The 19,295-nt window shown below is 42.7% G+C and overlaps 1 protein-coding gene across 3 annotated transcripts in view; it reads right to left on the bottom strand.

Annotated features, from left to right (window-relative positions):
• Positions 1-19,295, bottom strand: part of ccdc149a (coiled-coil domain containing 149a) — a 36,405-nt gene that overhangs the window by 14,388 nt on the left and 2,722 nt on the right. For 2 of the 3 annotated variants that reach the window (XM_067401352.1, XM_067401353.1), the window contains exons 2-6: positions 1,276-1,437; positions 1,153-1,191; positions 944-1,051; positions 631-747; positions 277-449 (exon numbers count right to left, since the gene is read on the bottom strand). In XM_067401352.1, coding sequence (XP_067257453.1) covers positions 277-449; positions 631-747; positions 944-1,051; positions 1,153-1,191; positions 1,276-1,437 — 599 coding nt within the window. The remainder of the gene's footprint in view (positions 1-276; positions 450-630; positions 748-943; positions 1,052-1,152; positions 1,192-1,275; positions 1,438-19,295) is intronic. The other variant, XM_067401354.1, reaches the window with a different exon arrangement.

Genomic DNA, 19,295 nt, shown 5'->3' with positions numbered 1-19,295 from the left:
AAAATTCAGCTTTTTAATGTTTTAATTTTGTAGCTTATTTTAATTATAATTTTTTTCAGTTACTTATTTTAATCTATGGACAATTTTATTTTTTTGTAAATTGAAAAACTTTTGAAAACAAAACTCATTTATTACAGAAGATGAAACCTAGAAACCTAGCCTACATGAGTGGGCCATGTAGTATCGCTGTGGACAAGAGGAGGCCTTGGAAACATATTTTTTTAGAATCACTTCATTATAATGAAGATCTGACAAGCTACATTAACACTCCCTTACTTGTTCTCCATGCAGAGGGCGTCCACGTCAATGATGCGCTTCTCCTGGCCACCCAGGATGTGGTTCAGCTCAAGGTTGAGACGTTCAGCTTTCTCCTTGAACACAGTCCTCTCTGCCTTTATATCCTGCAGTTCGTCACTCACAGTCTTCAGACTGTGTTCAAGCTCTTCTCTCTTAAAAAAAAACAATACCGGTGGATATTCTCACAAAGCAGTATTTTGATTTACGGACATGATAGTGAAAATATATGATTAGGACACAAGAAAGAGCAAGAAGAATATTTTTTCTCATTCAGTAGAACCTGAGATGTCTAATAAATAAGGATGAGAATTAGATACAACTTAAAAGACGCACATGCAGCGCTGCTTTCTCCAGTTGCCTGACCAGATCCTCACGCTCATGAGCAGGGAAATGTCTGACACCGGCTTCATCATCTCCAAGCCTCTGTTTTGTGATGGTCATTCTTAACAGCTATGAAGAGATGATAACAGCAGGGATAAGAAAAGAATACACACACATATATATATAGATTTTGTTCTCTTGAACGCATGGGATGGAAACAGTGCTTTATTCACAGATGTTATATACAATATTCCAATTTATCAAATAAGTTTCATTCACAAATTTGGATGCAAACATACCTATTTTTGAATAATTTTAAGTGTACCTTATTGTCTCCCTGGGTCTCACTGAGTCTCTGTGTAAGTTCCTTCACCTCTTCAACTAGCTTCTTATTTCTCTCCCTCGAATCCATCAACAACTGAGCCAAATTCACCTGAGACAAAGGGAAAGACAGAAAAGCAGAGAGAAAGAGAATAGTAATGACCTGCAAAACTTTAAAAGTTAAATAACACAATCATGTATAAATCAACTGACCTGATTACGTTTTTCTGGGGGAAGTGAAGATTCACCATCCTGAAATACATTGTAAAAATTCTGAGGAACTACAAAGCCAAGAAACTATTAATTATAATGCATAATATGCCTCTAGAGACACACAATTAGTTCTCTGTATTTCTTCTTCAAGCCCTGGTGTATCTCTCGCAGCTGGTTGGCCATCAGTTTGTACTGGTCTCTCTCCTGCTGACAGGTGTCCAGCTCTTTTGACAAAATTAGAAGGGCATCCTTCTTGCTCTCCAGCTTACGTTTGCATATCAAGAACTGCAGAAACAAGAAAAGTACCAGTGTGGACATGTATACTACCAATCAAAAAAAAACAAAAAAAAACAGTAATTATGTATTTACATTAATACATAATTACTGTTAAACAGTATATTTACAATTCAAAATAACTGTTTTCTATTTGAACAATCATTTTAAAATGAAATTTATTCCTGTGATGGCAAAGCTGAATTTTCAGCATCCATTATCCAGTCTTCAATGTCACATCAGAATCACTGTTTCCACAAAAATTTGAAGCAGCACAACTGTTTTCAACATTGATAATAATAAGAAATGTTTCTTGAGCAGCAAATCAGCATATTATAATTATTTCTGAAGGATCATGGGACACTGAAAACTAGAGTAACGATGATAAAAATTCAGCTTTGCATCACAGGAATAAAATACATTTCAAAATATATTCAAATAGTACAGATTATTTAAATTGTAATAATGACATAGCTGCTCAGCGGTGGTGCAGCAATTGTGCCGATGGAACACAACGTCAATAGTAACCTATATGTTTTCTTTCAGTCAATCGCGTTTGACATGATGTCAGAACTGAACTGACGAATTGGGATCCCTACCAAAAGGGGACACATATGGACTGACCATTAGTGCAATGCTACATATGGAAGGTCTCCTTGGTAGATTCAGCCTAGTTAGGGTGAAGTCAATTTCAGCACAGAGGCAGAGCGAACTCTGCTTAGGAAAAGACACGGCTTGCCAAGAGAGGAGACATACTGTGGAAGAATACACATACCATATTGTATGTGTACATGTATATATGTATTGGCATAGGGATCACAGCATATGGGCACCTGGCCTAGCACAGTCAACCACTGGCATACTTACAAGTGTTAGGCCTGGCATCAGATGTCTCCGCCACGTCTGACTGCTGCAGGGTGCTGGAGGAACTCCAAAATGTTTTGTAAGCTAAGGAACTCACCTGAGGAGCAAGATAATCACACTTATCCAGTCTTTAGGAAGTGAATGTCTCTTCCTTGATGGTTGATGCACACAGCAGCTGCAGTGCTGTCTGTACAGACCAGTATGTGCTTGCCTTGTAGCAGCGATTTGAAGCAGCCAGCGCAAGCTGTACTGCAAGCAACTCGAGGCAGTTGATGTGCCAATGCAGTAAGGGTCCTGTCCAAATGCCAGAGGTTGCATGCCCGTTGAACGTGGCACCCAGACTGGTGGTGGAGCCATCTGTCGAGACAACAGCATGCCTGGACGCTTGTTTTAGGGGAGCTCCTGCCTGTAGAAATGCAAGGTCTGACCACGGCTGAAGGTCTAGTGACTGGCTGGGGTGATTGTTATTGTTATTGGGACTCAACTGTGAAGCCAGTGCTGAAGTAACTTCATATGAAGCAATCCAAGCGGTGTTACTGCAGCTGCCAATCTCAATCTGATGCAAACCAATCGCAGGGACAGATGCAATCGAAAATGCATTTCTGCGTTAGCATCTTGAACGGCAGCTTGTGAAGGGCCTGATTCAAAAATCCAGGATTGGCCGTAATCCACTGCCTTTCTTAGGTACAATGAAGTAGGGACTGTAGAACCCTGACTTCTTGTTGGCTGGAAGGACTGGCTCTATCGCATCCTTTGACAGTAGGGCTTGGACTTCTGACAGGAGCGTCCTTATCCAGCACAGAGGTGAACAGAATGTCCCTAAACTTGGGGGGTGGGGGGTTCACAAACTGAATTACATCGCCGAGTCTGATGATCCGAATGAGCCAGTGAGACGGGCTGGGGAGCGCTAGCCAGGGCACCAGGGACCGCACGAGCGGGGTCAGAGGGACCACAGACATAGTGGGGCAGCGAGGTGGAGCACAGGGACTCGACCCGGAAGGTACAGAGTCCCAGGTTGGGGGTTTGAGTGAGCGACAACACTTACCTGGTCCCACGGTTTGGCAGGGGGTGTGTGACAAGGCGTTAGGAGAGGGGGATGGGAAAGGCCCAGAGAGGCCCTCTTGGGGCCCAGAGATAGAGGAAACTGGTTTTTAATGACAATTTGGGTACTTGGGAACAGAAATAAAACTAAACAAAGGATTCTCCTCCTGGCCCACCGCCGGGGAAAGGAGTGGTGTGCTCACCATCCCCCAAACAGCTGCTCCCTCCACCTCTGGGCCACCAATGTCAGGGCGCTTGCTCTTACACTCAGAAGGTCTGACAGGGGTGGAGACTAGATGTGCCTCTTTCCTGTGGCCGGCTCCATGCTGCAGGCTAAGTGGAGGCTGCTGCTGAGACCGTGCGGTGGCGGAGGTGGAAGCTACAGGGGGGCACACTCAGCGATGAGAAGGCGGGGGGCTGCAGCCGGTGGCAATGTGGGAGCAGCAGCAGGCAGCCGGGGCAGGATGTGCTTAATCACCTCCATCTGCTTCTGTGCAGCAGAGAACCCTGGGCCAGCTGTGTGCCAGTGCATCTGTACTGAGTGTTCCCTTGAACAGGGAGTAAAATAGCTGGCAATGCGAGGTTTCTGGGGAGGCAAACAGGTCTACCTGAGCCTCTCCGAACTCTTTCCAAATCAGCTGGACCACCTGGGGGTGGAGTCGCCCCTCTCCCGGCAGCGCAGCTCGTGAGAGCTCGTCGGCCACACGGTTGAGCACACTGGGGACAGATGCTTCTGACTGCAAAGGATGAGATGGTGGGCGAGTTGCGACATGCAACGGGAGCGTAGACCACCCTGACGGTTGATGTACGCAACGTTCGCAGTGTTGTCCATACGGACCAGCACATGCTTGCCCTGTAACAGCCCTTTCAGGCAGCTCAGGGCAAGGTGTACTGCTAGCAACTCGATGCAGTTGACGTGCCAATGCAGTTGGGGGCCCGTCCACACCCCTGATACTGTATGCCCATTGTAGATGGCACCCCAGCTGGTGGCAGAGGTATCTGTGAACACCACAGCATGTCAGGACACCTGCTCTAGGTGCACTCCCACCCAAAGAAACAAGGTGTCCGACCACGGGTTGAAGACTTGGCGGCATTCTGGAGTGATTGCCACTTGGAACGTGCCACATTGCCATGCCCATCTCTGGACTCAGCCGTGAAGCCAGTGCTGAAGCGGTCTCATATGAAGCAAACTGAGCTGGGTTTCTGCCGCTGCGGCTGCCATATGCCCCAGGAGCCTCTGAAAGAATTTCAGTGGGACCGCTGTCCTGCCTTTGAACGTATTCAAGCAGATCACCCTGCTCTCTCATTGGAACAAGGGCTCCCTCCACGACTTTCATGAAAACGCAGGGAGACAGGACCGGCCCGAAGGGTAGGACCTTGTACTGATATACTCAACCCTTGAACGCAAAGCGCAGGAACGGCCTATGTCGAGGGAGAATCGAGTATGCGAGTATGAAAGTACGCTTCCTTCAGGTTGATCGCTGGAAACCAATCTTGGGGACGGATGCACGTGAAAATGCATTTCTGCGTGAGCATTTTGAACGGTAGCTTGTGGAGGCTCCGATTCAAAACTCGTAGGTCCAAGATCAGACGTAACCCACCGCTTTCCTTGGGTACAATGAAGTAGGGACTGTAGAACCCTGACCTCATATCGGCTGGAGGGACCGGCTCTATTGCATCCTTCACCAGTAGGACCATGATCTCCGCACGAAAGACATGGGCATCGACAGCTTTCACTGCAGTGAAGTGGACGCCCCTGAACTTGGAGGGAAGCTGGGCGGACTGATGCATAGCCGAGCCTGATGGTCCTATAAGCCAGCGAGACGGACTGGGGAGCGCTAACCAGGCTCCCAGAGACTGTGCAAGTTGGATCAAAGGTATCATAGGTGTACCTGCACTGGGGCAGTGAAGTGGAACGCAGGGAAGCGGCTCGGGGGGCTCTCTTTGCGAGGCGCCCCGTAGCGGGGTCTGAGTGTGCTGTGCAATACCTACCTGGTTCCACGGTTGGACAGAGGGCACAGGAGAGGCTTTGGTTGCCTTCTCGAACCGCGAGCTGCTGCCTGCTGGTGATAGAAGAGGGGGATGAGAGTGGAGAGGTTTTTCTCCTCCCATTACTCTCCGAGCCCTCTTCAGACCTGGAGATGAAAGAAACTGCTCTTTGAAAATTTGACCCTGACAAAAAAAAACGAAACTGTAGGGACCCGTTCGACAGACGTTACCAAATGGCTTTATCAGCAAAAGGCATGATTGAACAAAGCGTCATTTGGTCCAAAAGATCCATTTCCTGACAGGAAAAACCTAGCCTTAACAGAAGTGATGACGCGACTTCTTTTAACAAAGGACTCTAAAGGACTTCTTTGCTCATCAGCAATAAACTAATCAGAACCTATCACGTGGGTCTGATCACATTAAATCTATTGATTCTCTCACAAAACCCTCTTGTATTATCGGACGGAACAGGAAAACACCCATCAACGGATTTAAAGACGAATCTGTCCTATCAATACCTCCCTTGTGTGAGCAATCCATCCTGACCCGGTCACTCGTGACTCCGGTCAAAGTTTAAACTATGCTTAAGGACTCAATCTTGAATCTCAAAAGGGACAATTGTCGATTACTTAAAGTATTAACTATATCCAGAATAACACTTGATATGATGTGATTACTAACATGTTGGATTCAATGCATTGTATGTTTGTATTCCTGGATGCATCTTCTTTCTCTTATAATCATTGTTTTAATTAGGTCAGTCTAGTAATATGTGTGTAAGAAGTGTGTCGTGTTTGAGCTCTAAATGCAGAATTTATAATTCTCTGTAATTCTGTGTGAATGAAACATTGAAATTCAGTATCAGGAAAATATTAAGAAACTTTATAAAGTTGTTAATAAAACAGGAGAATGTTCTGCAGATATCACGCGATGTGATCAATAGACAATAGATGAGGCGTGTCTAATCTCCGTAGCAACGTCTCATTGGAGGATCGCATCTGAAGGATGGAGCCAGAATTGCTCCTTTAAAACTATGCTGTCCGAACAAGCTAAAGTCAGAAAAAATATGAAATAAGCTCAGAGTCAGAAGCTGGAAGTCAGAAGTCGGTCAGAAATACTTTGACCACGGCTGAAAAGTTGCTTGCGTCATGCTGAAAAGAAGAAGTTGAGAAGATCCTTTATCGGGGCTGATTTTCCATCTAACAGCCGCCGATTCCGACTACGAGCCACGCCGCTGATCATTCAACAGCCGTCACATCCAGACTCCAAAACCCTCTGAAATACCTGACCAAAGTCTCCCAAGAAGAGAGCCGCTCAAGCCAGACGCTCAAATCAGAACAGCAACATCCTTCAAAGCTTCCGCGCCACCCACAGGGCTTTCCCGAGAAGACGTCACCTGAAAGACAGCCAATCCAGAACGGGACTCTGCTGTACACGAGTCACGGAACAACCTGATTACCTCAGCTGTCAGAGCAAACGCAGGTACAAGCAAACTTCTCTCTCTCTTGCTGGAAACTGGTGAAACTCCTTTAAACCTAAAGAATCAAGCCAAAGCTCTGCTTTTGTGATTTTCCTCAGGTTATAAGTTAAGTTAGCACTGAACTTGGGACTTTTCATAACTCATCAACTCCGCGAATGTGTGTGCATGTATGTGTGTGTGTGTGTGTGTGTGTGTGTGTGTGTGTGTGTGTGTGTGTGTGTGTGTGTGTTTAGCCTTAGTTTCCTGTAATCATTAGAAGTAGTCAATAAATCTTGTTTTGATTTTCACATATACGAGTTTCTTGTGTGTCAAATTACTGCCTTAAACTTAAAGATCAAGTTACCTCTTGCTTATAATTATATAATAATTATAATAACAATAATCAATATAGCTGCAAGCAGCAATTCGGGGCCAAGCCCCAGAAGGGGCAGTAGCGCAATACGGAGCAGGAAGAGCAAAAACAGCAGAAATTGAATGTACATGCTAAACAGCTCGTTCAGAAGGACAGGTGGAAATGAAATGAAAATTAATAGAAGTTCAGAGAATGAACACGGAATGAACTAAAAACACTTGTATCTCATTCAAGAGGAATAAAGATTAGTACAATGCTTATTTGGATAAAAAAGGTATCAAAATGACTCATTACACACAATTGTATAAAGGCACCCCACACGGGATTCGAACCCACAACCTCCGAGTCCAATGTCCATTTCTCAACTCATTGCGCCACTGTGCAGGTGAATGTTGGCACACCTGCCGAAGTTCATTAGTTCATGTGAAAATGAACTCAAAATGAAGAATTTTTAAATAAAACTGCACTGAATGTTATATTTAATAACTACTTTAGATCATTCTGCAGCTCATCATGCTGTAGCGCAATACAGAGCAGGAAGAGGAAAAACAGCAGAAAATGAACAAACATGAAACAGCTGGTTCAGAATTACGGGCGAAAATGAACTCAGAACTTATGTACATAAGCTTAGATGAAAATGAACACAGCATGAAACAAAAAGCATTTATTTCTAATCCAAGAGGCAGTAAAGGAATCAAAACACACTATTTCATAAAACCGCTCCACCTGGGATTCGAACCCACTATCTTGGGGTGCAGAGCTCATCAGGTAACTGGCTTTACACATTGAGCTACTTGAGGATGCACATTCAACAATCTGTGGAAGAGAACTTTTAGTGTAAGAAAGAATTTACAAAAAAGCATTACTTAGCATGCTAACCATATTAGCATGCTAAGCTAACTTAATGCTAATGAAGCTCATGGTTAACTTGATAGCTGAAGAGCCACATTAAAGAGAATGACAACTGGTTAGCATGCTAAGCAATTAGCATGCTAAGCTAACTAGCATAAGACAACAAACACAAGCAAGGTCACATTCAGAGATGAATATCTTGGGAATGGTAACGAATATCAAAAATCCATTCAGTCATTTCTGTGCGGCTCGGTCCAAAGATCACCTGAGCTGATTTTGGACAAAATTGGACAAAAATTGTAGGAGGAGTAGTGAAAAAATGGAATACTGTACTTTTCAAAATGGCCACTACTGTACTGGGTGGAGTCTTAATGTAAGATATTGAATGTGATCAGTATGAAGAGAGGAATCAGTTGTATTGACATTCATTTTTCTGGAACAAAGGGTTCAAAAGTTATAACCTTTACAAAAGTGAATATTTGAACTGGTGGTGGCGCTATAGACTTAGTCTTAGTCCTAGATACTCCAAAGTTGGTCAAATTACTTTTAATTACTATCACTACAAGCATGCCAAATTTGATAATTTTCCTTCTTATGGTTCATTGATTACCATACAGGGGGAAGAAGAATAACTACGAATTTGGACATAAAGGAATTGCATGTGATAGCTTCAGATTAGACCAGTTTTAGGCAGAATGCCTAGAACAGACACAAGTTCTGCATCTTTTCCTGCCACAGTACCTCATGCGGTCTGGGCATGTGTCACACTGAGTTTCGAACCCACGATGCAGAGCATTCGGGATCCGTGGCGTAACACATTGAGCTAATCAGCCATGCAAGTTCATCAGTATGCTAAGCAGAGGTTTCAGTGTGAGAAAGAGTTCACAAAAAAAAGCTTCATAGCATGTTAACCATATTAGTATGCAAAGTTATTTAATGCCAACTAAGTTTTGGTTAACCTGTTGACTGAAGACCACATTAGAAAGAATAGCAATAGTTTAGCATGCTAAGCAATTACTGTGCTAAGCTAACTAGTATAAGACAACAAACACAAGCAAGGTCACATTCAGAGATGAATATCTTGGGAATGGTAGCGAATATCAAAAATCCGTTCAGTCATTTCTGTGCGGCTCGGTCCAAAGATCATCTGAGCTGATTTTGGACAAAATTGACCAAAATTTGTGGGAGGAGTAGCGAAAAAACTGTTTTTGATTTAATTCAATATGGCAGACAGGTACATTTAAGGAAAATGACAAATGACACATTGTCGGAATCGGCATAAGCCAGGGAATAAAATGACATAAAGCAGACAAATTTTGGATAATGTTTTCAAAAGTTATAAGCAATTTTGCAAAAATCATTATATCTGTGGAACACTAGGTGGCGCTGTGCTGAAACTTCTCATGTACCTTCAGGACACTCTGATGGTCATATGTACCAAATTTTGTGATGATATGTCAAATTGTTTAAAAGTTATTGCAATTTATGACAAAATTCAAAATGGCAGACACGTGGTTCATCCGATGTTGACAAATTCGATATCCTCAGATTCGGCATGGCACAGGGAATCCATAGACACCAAGATCTTGATTTTCTAATAGTGTTCAAAAGTTATTGGCCAAAATAGCCATTTTTCAGATCTCATGACCTGTAGGTGGCGCTGTTCCCAAATTTGGCATGGAACCTCAGATCATGGTCTTGATCAAGTGTACCAATTTTAGTTTTGATTGCTCAAAGTTTGGCCGAGATACAGCCTCTATAGCAATTTTGGGTCAACCTTGTTAACTTCGTGACATCATAACTTTTGAACAAAGATGAATAAAAAAAATCTGTTCAGTCATTTCTGTGCGGCTCAGACCAAAGATCACTTGATCAAAGTTTGGACAAAATTGGACAAATTTTGAAGGAGGAGTAGCGAAAAAACGGAATACTGTACTTTTCAAAATGGCCACTACTGTACTGGGTGGAGACTTAATGTAAGATATTGAATGTGATCAGTATGAAGAGAGGAATCAGTTGTATTGACATTCATTTTTCTGGAACAAAGGGTTCAAAAGTTATAACCTTTACAAAAGTGAATATTTGAACTGGTGGTGGCGCTATAGACTAAGTCCTAGATACTCCAAAGTTGGTCAAATTACTTTTAATTACTATCACTACAAGCATGCCAAATTTGATAATTTTCCTTCTTATGGTTCATTGATTACCATACAGGGGGAAGAAGAATAACTACGAATTTGGACATAAAGGAATTGCATGTGATAGCTTCAGATTAGACCAGTTTTAGGCAGAATGCCTAGAACAGACACAAGTTCTGCATCTTTTCCTGCCACAGTACCTCATGCGGTCTGGGCATGTGTCACACTGAGTTTCGAACCCACGATGCAGAGCATTCGGGATCCATGGCGTAACACATTGAGCTAATCAGCCATGCAAGTTCATCAGTATGCTAAGCAGAGGTTTCAGTGTGAGAAAGAGTTCACAAAAAAAAAAAAAAAGCTTCATAGCATGTTAACCATATTAGTATGCAAAGTTATTTAATGCCAACTAAGTTTTGGTTAACCTGTTGACTGAAGACCACATTAGAAAGAATAGCAATAGTTTAGCATGCTAAGCAATTACGGTGCTAAGCTAACTAGCATAAGACAACAAACACAAGCAAGGTCACATTCAGAGATGAATATCTCGGAAATGGTAGTGAATATCAAAAATCTGTTCAGTCATTTCTGTGCGGCTTGGTCCAAAGATCATCTGAGCTGATTTTGGACAAAATTGACCAAAATTTGTAGGAGGAGTAGCGAAAAAACTGTTTTTCATTTACTTCAATATGGCAGACAGGTACATTTAAGGAAAATGGCAAATGATACATTGTCGGAATCGGCATAAGCCAGGGAATAAAATGACATGAAGCATACACATTTTGGAAAGTGTTTTCAAAAGTTATAAGCAATTTTGAAATAATCATTACATCTGTGGAACAGTAGGTGGCGCTGTGCTGAAACTTCTCAGGTACCTTCACGACCTTCTAAAGGTCATACATACCAATTTTTGTGAAGATATGTCAAATTGTTTAAAAGATATCGCAATTTATGACAAAATTCAAAATGGCGGACACGTGATACATCCAATATTGACAGAATAGGTATCGTCGGATTCGGCATGATCCAAGGAATCCATAGACACCAAGATCTTGATTTTCTGACAAACTGTTCAAAAGTTATTGGCCAAAATAGCCATTTTTCATATCTCATGACCTGTAGGTGGCGCTGTTCCCAAGTTTGGCATAGACCCTCAGACCATGGTTCTGATGAAGCGTACCAATTTTTGTTTCGATTGCTCAAAGTTTGGCCGAGATACAGCCTCTATACTAATTTTGGGTCGACCTCGTTAACTTCGTGACATCATAACCTTTGAACAAAGATGAATAAAAAAAATCTGTTCAGTCATTTCTGTGCGGCTCAGTCCAAAGATAGTCTGATCAAAGATTGGACAAAATTGGACAAATTTTGAAGGAGGAGAAGCGAAAAAAACAAATACTGTACTTTTCAAAATGGCCGCTACTGTAATGGGTGGAGACTTAATGTAAGAAGTTGAATAGCATCAGCATGAAGAGACGAATCAGATGAACTAAATTTAATTTTTCTATGACAAACAGTTCAAATGTTAAAACCGTTAGAATGTTGAAATTTTGAACTGGTGGTGGCGCTATAGAGTTGGTTCTAGAGACTCCAAATTTGGTCCAATCACTATTCATGAGCATCTCTACAACTGTGCCAAATTTCATCATTTTCTCATGTTCCGTTGATAGGGCTGCCATAGACTCCCATTCGGGAGGAAGAATAATAATAATAAAAGGGAAAACGTACAATTACAATAGGGGCTACAGCCCCTTCGGGGCCAAGCTTATTTGGATAAAAAAGGTATCAAAATTACTCATTACACACAATTGTATAAAGGAACCCCACACGGGATTCAAACCCACGACCTCCGAGTCCAGTGTCCATTTCTCATCTCATTGCACCACTGTGCAGGTGAATGTTGGCACACCTGCCGAAGTTCATTAGTTCATGTGAAAATGAACTCAAAATGAAGAATTTTTATAAAACTGCACTGAATGTTATATTTAATAACTACTTTAGATCATTCTGCAGCTCATCATGCTGTAGCGCAATACAGAGCAGGAAGAGGAAAAACAGCAGAAAATGAACAAACATGAAACAGCTGGTTCAGAATTACGGGCGAAAATGAACTCAGAATGTACATAAGCTTAGATGAAAATGAACACAGCATGAAACAAAAAGCATTTATTTCTAATCCAAGAGGCAGTAAAGGAATCAAAACACACTATTTCATAAAACCGCTCCACCTGGGATTCGAACCCACTATCTTGGGGTGCAGAGCTCATCAGTTAACTGGCTTTACACATTGAGCTACTTGAGGATGCACATTCAACAATCTGTGGAAGAGAACTTGTGTAAGAAAGAATTTACAAAAAAGCATTACTTAGCATGCTAACCATATTAGCATGCTAAGCTAACTTAATGCTAATGAAGCTCATGGTTAACTTGATAGCTGAAGAGCCACATTAAAGAGAATGACAACTGGTTAGCATGCTAAGCAATTAGCATGCTAAGCTAACTAGCATAAGACAACAAACACAAGCAAGGTCACATTCAGAGATGAATATCTTGGGAATGGTAGCGAATATCAAAAATCCGTTCAGTCATTTCTGTGCGGCTCGGTCCAAAGATCACCTGAGCTGATTTTGGACAAAATTGGACAAAAATTGTAGGAGGAGTAGTGAAAAAATGGAATACTGTACTTTTCAAAATGGTCACTACTGTACTGGGTGGAGTCTTAATGTAAGATATTGAATGTGATCAGTATGAAGAGAGGAATCAGTTGTATTGACATTCATTTTTCTGGAACAAAGGGTTCAAAAGTTATAACCTTTACAAAAGTGAATATTTGAACTGGTGGTGGCGCTATAGACTTAGTCTTAGTCCTAGATACTCCAAAGTTGGTCAAATTACTTTTAATTACTATCACTACAAGCATGCCAAATTTGATAATTTTCCTTCTTATGGTTCATTGATTACCATACAGGGGGAAGAAGAATAACTACGAATTTGGACATAAAGGAATTGCATGTGATAGCTTCAGATTAGACCAGTTTTAGGCAGAATGCCTAGAACAGACACAAGTTCTGCATCTTTTCCTGCCACAGTACCTCATGCGGTCTGGGCATGTGTCACACTGAGTTTCGAACCCACGATGCAGAGCATTCGGGATCCGTGGCGTAACACATTGAGCTAATCAGCCATGCAAGTTCATCAGTATGCTAAGCAGAGGTTTCAGTGTGAGAAAGAGTTCACAAAAAAAAAAGCTTCATAGCATGTTAACCATATTAGTATGCAAAGTTATTTAATGCCAACTAAGTTTTGGTTAACCTGTTGACTGAAGACCACATTAGAAAGAATAGCAATAGTTTAGCATGCTAAGCAATTACTGTGCTAAGCTAACTAGTATAAGACAACAAACACAAGCAAGGTCACATTCAGAGATGAATATCTCGGGAATGGTAGCGAATATCAAAAATCTGTTCAGTCATTTCTGTGCGGCTCGGTCCAAAGATCATCTGAGCTGATTTTGGACAAAATTGACCAAAATTTGTGGGAGGAGTAGCGAAAAAACTGTTTTTGATTTAATTCAATATGGCAGACAGGTACATTTAAGGAAAATGACAAATGACACATTGTCGGAATCGGCATAAACCAGGGAATAAAATGACATAAAGCAGACAAATTTTGGATAATGTTTTCAAAAGTTATAAGCAATTTTGCAAAAATCATTATATCTGTGGAACACTAGGTGGCGCTGTGCTGAAACTTCTCATGTACCTTCACGACCTTCTAAAGGTCATACATACCAATTTTTGTGAAGATATGTCAAATTGTTTAAAAGATATCGCAATTTATGACAAAATTCAAAATGGCGGACACGTGATTCATCCAATATTGACAGAATCGGTATCGTCGGATTCGGCATGATCCAAGGAATCCATAGACACCAAGATGATTTTCTGACAAACTGTTCAAAAGTTATTGGCCAAAATAGCCATTTTTCATATCTCATGACCTGTAGGTGGCGCTGTTCCCAAGTTTGGCATAGACCCTCAGACCATGGTTCTGATGAAGGGTACCAATTTTTGTTTCGATTGCTCAAAGTTTGGCCGACATACAGCCTCTATACTAATTTTGGGTCGACCTCGTTAACTTTGTGACATCATAACCTTTGAACAAAGATGAATAAAAAAAATCTGTTCAGTCATTTCTGTGCGGCTCAGTCCAAAGATAATCTGATCAAAGATTGGACAAAATTGGACAAATTTTGAAGGAGGAGAAGCGAAAAAAACAAATACTGTACTTTTCAAAATGGCCGCTACTGTAATGGGTGGAGACTTAATGTAAGAAGTTGAATAGCATCAGCATGAAGAGACGAATCAGATGAACTAAATTTAATTTTTCTATAACAAACAGTTCAAATGTTAAAACCGTTAGAATGTTGAAATTTTGAACTGGTGGTGGCGCTATAGAGTTGGTTCTAGAGACTCCAAATTTGGTCCAATCACTATTCATGAGCATCTCTACAACTGTGCCAAATTTCATCATTTTCTCATGTTCCGTTGATAGGGCTGCCATAGACTCCCATTCGGGAGGAAGAATAATAATAAATATAGCTGCAAGCAGCAATTACGGGGCCAAGCACAAAAACGGCACAAGAAGCCAGCCAACATGGCCGTGAGCATCAGACCAACAGCAGCAGTGAGCAATTAGAAAAAAAAGTTATTAGCATTTTTGTCAAGTTTGTTATAACTTTTGAGCACGAGGTGGCGCTGGTCCGAAACTTCTCAGGCTGCTTCAGGGCATTGTCCTGATGACCCATACCAAATTAATGAATTTTGGTCAAACCCATCAGAAGTTATAAGCAAAAATAGCCATTTTTCATATCTCCACTCCAGTAGGTGGCGCTGCGCCGAAACACTGTATGATGCCTCAGGTCATGCTTGTGATGACACGTACCAAGTTTGGTCTGAATATGTCAAAGCATTGTAGAGATACAGCTTCAAGAGTAATTTTTGCATCATCTCTCAAATTCTTTGCTCCGGTATACGAAAACGGTTTGACTTATCAACTTGAAATCCATAACTTTTTGTCGGCATGGTCTGAAGATGATACGGTTCAATTTTGGTGAAAATCGGAGCAAAGGTCTAGGAGGAGTTTGAAAAAGTAGGTTTTTAAAGAAAAACAATATGGCGGACAGGAAGTTCAGCTGAATATGGCAAATTTGATATCTATGTTCTCAGCATGACCCAAGGAATCTATTGAGACCAGTTTCATTACAATCGGTAGATATTATCAAAAGTTATTAGCATTTTTGTCAATTTTGTTATAACTTTTGACCACAAGGTGGTGCTGGTCCGAAACTTCTCAGGCTCCTTCAGGGCATTGTCCTGATGAACCATACCAAATTTATGAATTTTGGTCAAACCCATCAGAAGTTATAAGCAAAAACAGCCATTTTTCATATCTCCACTCCAGTAGGTGGCGCTGTGCTGAAACATTGTATGATGCCTCAGGTCATGCTTGTGATGACACATACCAAGTTTGGTCTGAATATGATAAAGCATTGCAGAGATACAGCTTCAAGAGTCATTTTTGCATCATGCCTCAAATTCGTTGCTCTGGTATACGAAAACGGTTTGACTTATCGACTTGAAATCCATAACTTTTTGTCAGCATGGTCTGAAGATGATACGGTTCGATTTTGGTGAAAATCGGAGCAACGGTCTAGGAGGAGTTCGAAAAAGTAGGTTTTTAAAGAAAAACAATATGGCGGACAGGAAGTTCAGCTGACTATGGAAAGTTTGATATCTATGTTCTCAGCATGACCCAAGGAATCTACTGAAAACAGTTTCATTACAATCGGTTAATATAGTCAAAAGTTATTAGCATTTTTGTAAATTTTTTTATAACTTTTGACCACAAGGTGGCGCTGGTCCTAAACTTGGTATGCTCCTTCAGGGCATTGTGCTGATGACCCATACCGAGTTTCATAACGATACGCTAATGCGTTCGTAAAATACAGCATTTTAGCACCAAATTTAAAATGGCCGACGGCCAAAATGTCCAATATGGGAAAATTGGATATCATTCGACTCGGCATGATTCCCCGAATCCAACGAGACCAAATTCATGATTTTTGGCCAAACCCATCAGAAGTTATAAGTAAAAATAGCCATTTTTCATATCTCCGCACCACTAGGTGGCGCTGCGCCGAAACGCTGCATGTTGCCTCAGGTCATGCTTGTGATGACAGTTACCAAGTTTGGTCTGAATACGATAAAGCGTTGCGGAGATACAGCCTTATGTCTATTTTCGCAAGCACTACGTACAATTCGTTTGCGTGTTTTTCGAAAACGGTTTGAGAAATCAACTTGAATTCCATAACATTTTGTCGGCATGGTCTGAAGATGATCTGGTTCAATTTTCGTGAAAATTGGAGTAACGGCCTAGGAGGAGTTCGAAAAAGTACGTTTTTCAGAAAATTCAAAATGGCGGAAAAATTTTCATGACGGAAAATGACGTCATATGGTGCAATCGATTCGTCTTGACCCAAGGAATCAGAGGAAAAAAGAATTTTGTTTCTAGCCCTTATGGTTCAAAAGTTATTAACATAAACATAAGTGCAACTTTGGACAGCTGATGGCGCTAGAGGGATTGAGTTAGAGACTCCAAATTTGCTATGGACAAAGGTCAGACTGTCCTCTAACTGTGTGCCAAATTTCACAACTTTCCCGCAAGCGGTTCTATGGGCTGCCATAGACTTCAAGAGCGGAAGAAGAAGCGGAAGAATAATAATAAGCGTACGGAACGCCAACAATAACAATAGGTGCCTAAGCACCTTCGGTGCTTGGCCCCTAATAAAAGGGAAAACGTACAATTACAATAGGGGCTACAGCCCCTTCGGGGCTTGGCCCCTAATAATAAAATATTGTTACTGTTGACCACAGAATAATATTTTATCCAGAATTGGTAAAATACTCTAACCTCAATTTTCGCTGGACTAATAATTGATGAAGTGTTAAATATTAATTCTGAATCATTTACAGTGAATCATTTACAGTTGATTCAATTCTTATTCCCTTTAACAATTAAATTGTTTCGTTTTGTAATGTACCTTTAGGTAATTTATTAGCTCAAAGGATTTACCACCCGGCCCTCCTCCAGGGGAAGGAGTGGTGCGGTCACCATCTCCTGAAGAGCAGTCCCATCAATCTCCGGGTTGCCCGTCCTAGGGCCTCTTGCTCTTGGCTTTACCGCCCTTCTTGGCAGGGGCCTGGATGGGCTGGGCACTCGGCTTGTGACCGGCTCCATGGCGCCGCTTAGATGGAGGCTGCTGCTGAGCAGGGGCAGCTGCAGGGGGGCACCCTCATCGACGAGCAGGCTGAGGTGCTGCCGGCGGTAGATTGGTGGATGCAGCAGCTGACCGCCACAACAGGATGTGGCTGATTGCCTCAGACTGCTTCTGTACAGCCGATAACTGCTGGGCAAAGTTCTCGACAGTGTCACCGAAGAGGCCGATCTGGGACAAGGGGGAATTAAGAAATCTGACTTTGTCGGCATCCCTAATGTCAGCCAGACACAGCCAGCGATGGTGTTCCTGGACCACCAAAGTGGACACAGCATGACCCACCTACCGCGCCATAACCTTCTTCGCACAAAGCTCAAGGTCTGCACGAAGCTCCCGAAGAACTTGGGGATCGTGACCACCCTGTGCAGGTCTTTCAGTGCCTTGGCCTCATGGACCTGCAACAACGCCATAGCGTGTAAGGTGGAAGTGGCTTCCCCGCAGGCCTAGTAAGCCCTGCCGGTAAGATCTGTCGTGTGATTACAGGCCCGGGAAGGGAGAGATGGCTCCCCCTGCCAGGTGAAGTTAGGGCACAGTTCGGCCGGTTCCACAGAGGAGGATGCGTGTATAACCCTTCGCCGCACCGCCAACAAGGGTGGTGAGGGAGGAGGACCCACCGGAACAGTTTCGGGCAGTAAAAGGTGCCGTCCACATACCACGTAAGTAGTTCTTCGTGCACCTCCGGGAAGAAAGGAACCGGGGTGGGTGGCTGAGAAAAAGCACGCGCCACCCCAAGATACCAATCGTCCAACCGTGAGGGCTCGGGACATGGTCGAGTACTCCACACAAGCCCGACCCTGTTGGTGGCCCGGGAAAGCATAACCATCATTTCTGTTAGGGCTGGGCGATGTATCGAATGCTTTTGTCACGCGCATTTCTTCAGTAAAGCCGGTTCCCTGATTACCGCTAAATCGCCATCACCTGCTTTCAAATGAAGAAGCATTTAATAGACAGAGCCGTAGTTCACTGATAAGACACGCAATATCGCGTTCAATATCGATATGTATCGCCGTCGATATTGAACGCGATATTGCGTGTCTTATCAGTGAACTACGGCTCTGTCTATTAAATGCCGCTTCATTTGAAAGCAGGTGATGGCGATTTAGCGGTAATCAGGGAACCGGCTTTACTGAAGAAATGCGCGTGACAAAAGCATTCGATACATCGCCCAGCCCTAATTTCTGTATCAGAATCGGGCACTGTTACAGTTCCCGAAGGAGGCAACTGCGCCGACTCGTCATCTCCAGAAAAATCTGGCTCACCCTCTGATGCTGCTATCGACATCCGGTCATCGGGGGGAGCTCCAAAGGATACGGATGGTGCACACCTCTATTGGCTGCGGAGTACAGGAGGAGTGGGGGTTCCTAGGGGGTTGGTTCCCCGAAGGAAGCACCCTTCCGAAGGAAGTGCGCTCACTGTAATCCTCAGATCACCAGTGCCACTACCCGCAGCAACAGTCTGAGGAGGATTGTAATGAGGAAGTGGCACTGGGACTCCCACCCCTTTGCAGGAACTGGAGTCTTGTGCCAGGTAACGACCGCATTCAGAAACACACAAGTAGAATGTCATCTTTAAAAAGACGCAAGCTCTACTTGTGTAAGCGCTTTCAGGGACTTACTCTTTAAATGTGCAGAAGCATGCAGGGAAACAGCCGCAGCAACACAGACAGGGATTGTGTGCAGCCTGTCGTGTGCTCTCCTCTCTTTGTAGACCAGCTATGAGAACAGCTATTTAGCGCTCAAAAGCGCACCATCACTGGCCGTAAAACAGCCTTTTACAGCTGGGAACAGCTTTCCTCAAATAAAGCAAAAAAGAAAAATA

Source organism: Chanodichthys erythropterus, chromosome 11 (genome assembly GCF_024489055.1).
Source record: "Chanodichthys erythropterus isolate Z2021 chromosome 11, ASM2448905v1, whole genome shotgun sequence".
NCBI classification, from domain to species: Eukaryota; Metazoa; Chordata; class Actinopteri; order Cypriniformes; family Xenocyprididae; genus Chanodichthys; species Chanodichthys erythropterus.
This window is presented reverse-complemented; position numbering and strand designations above follow the sequence as displayed.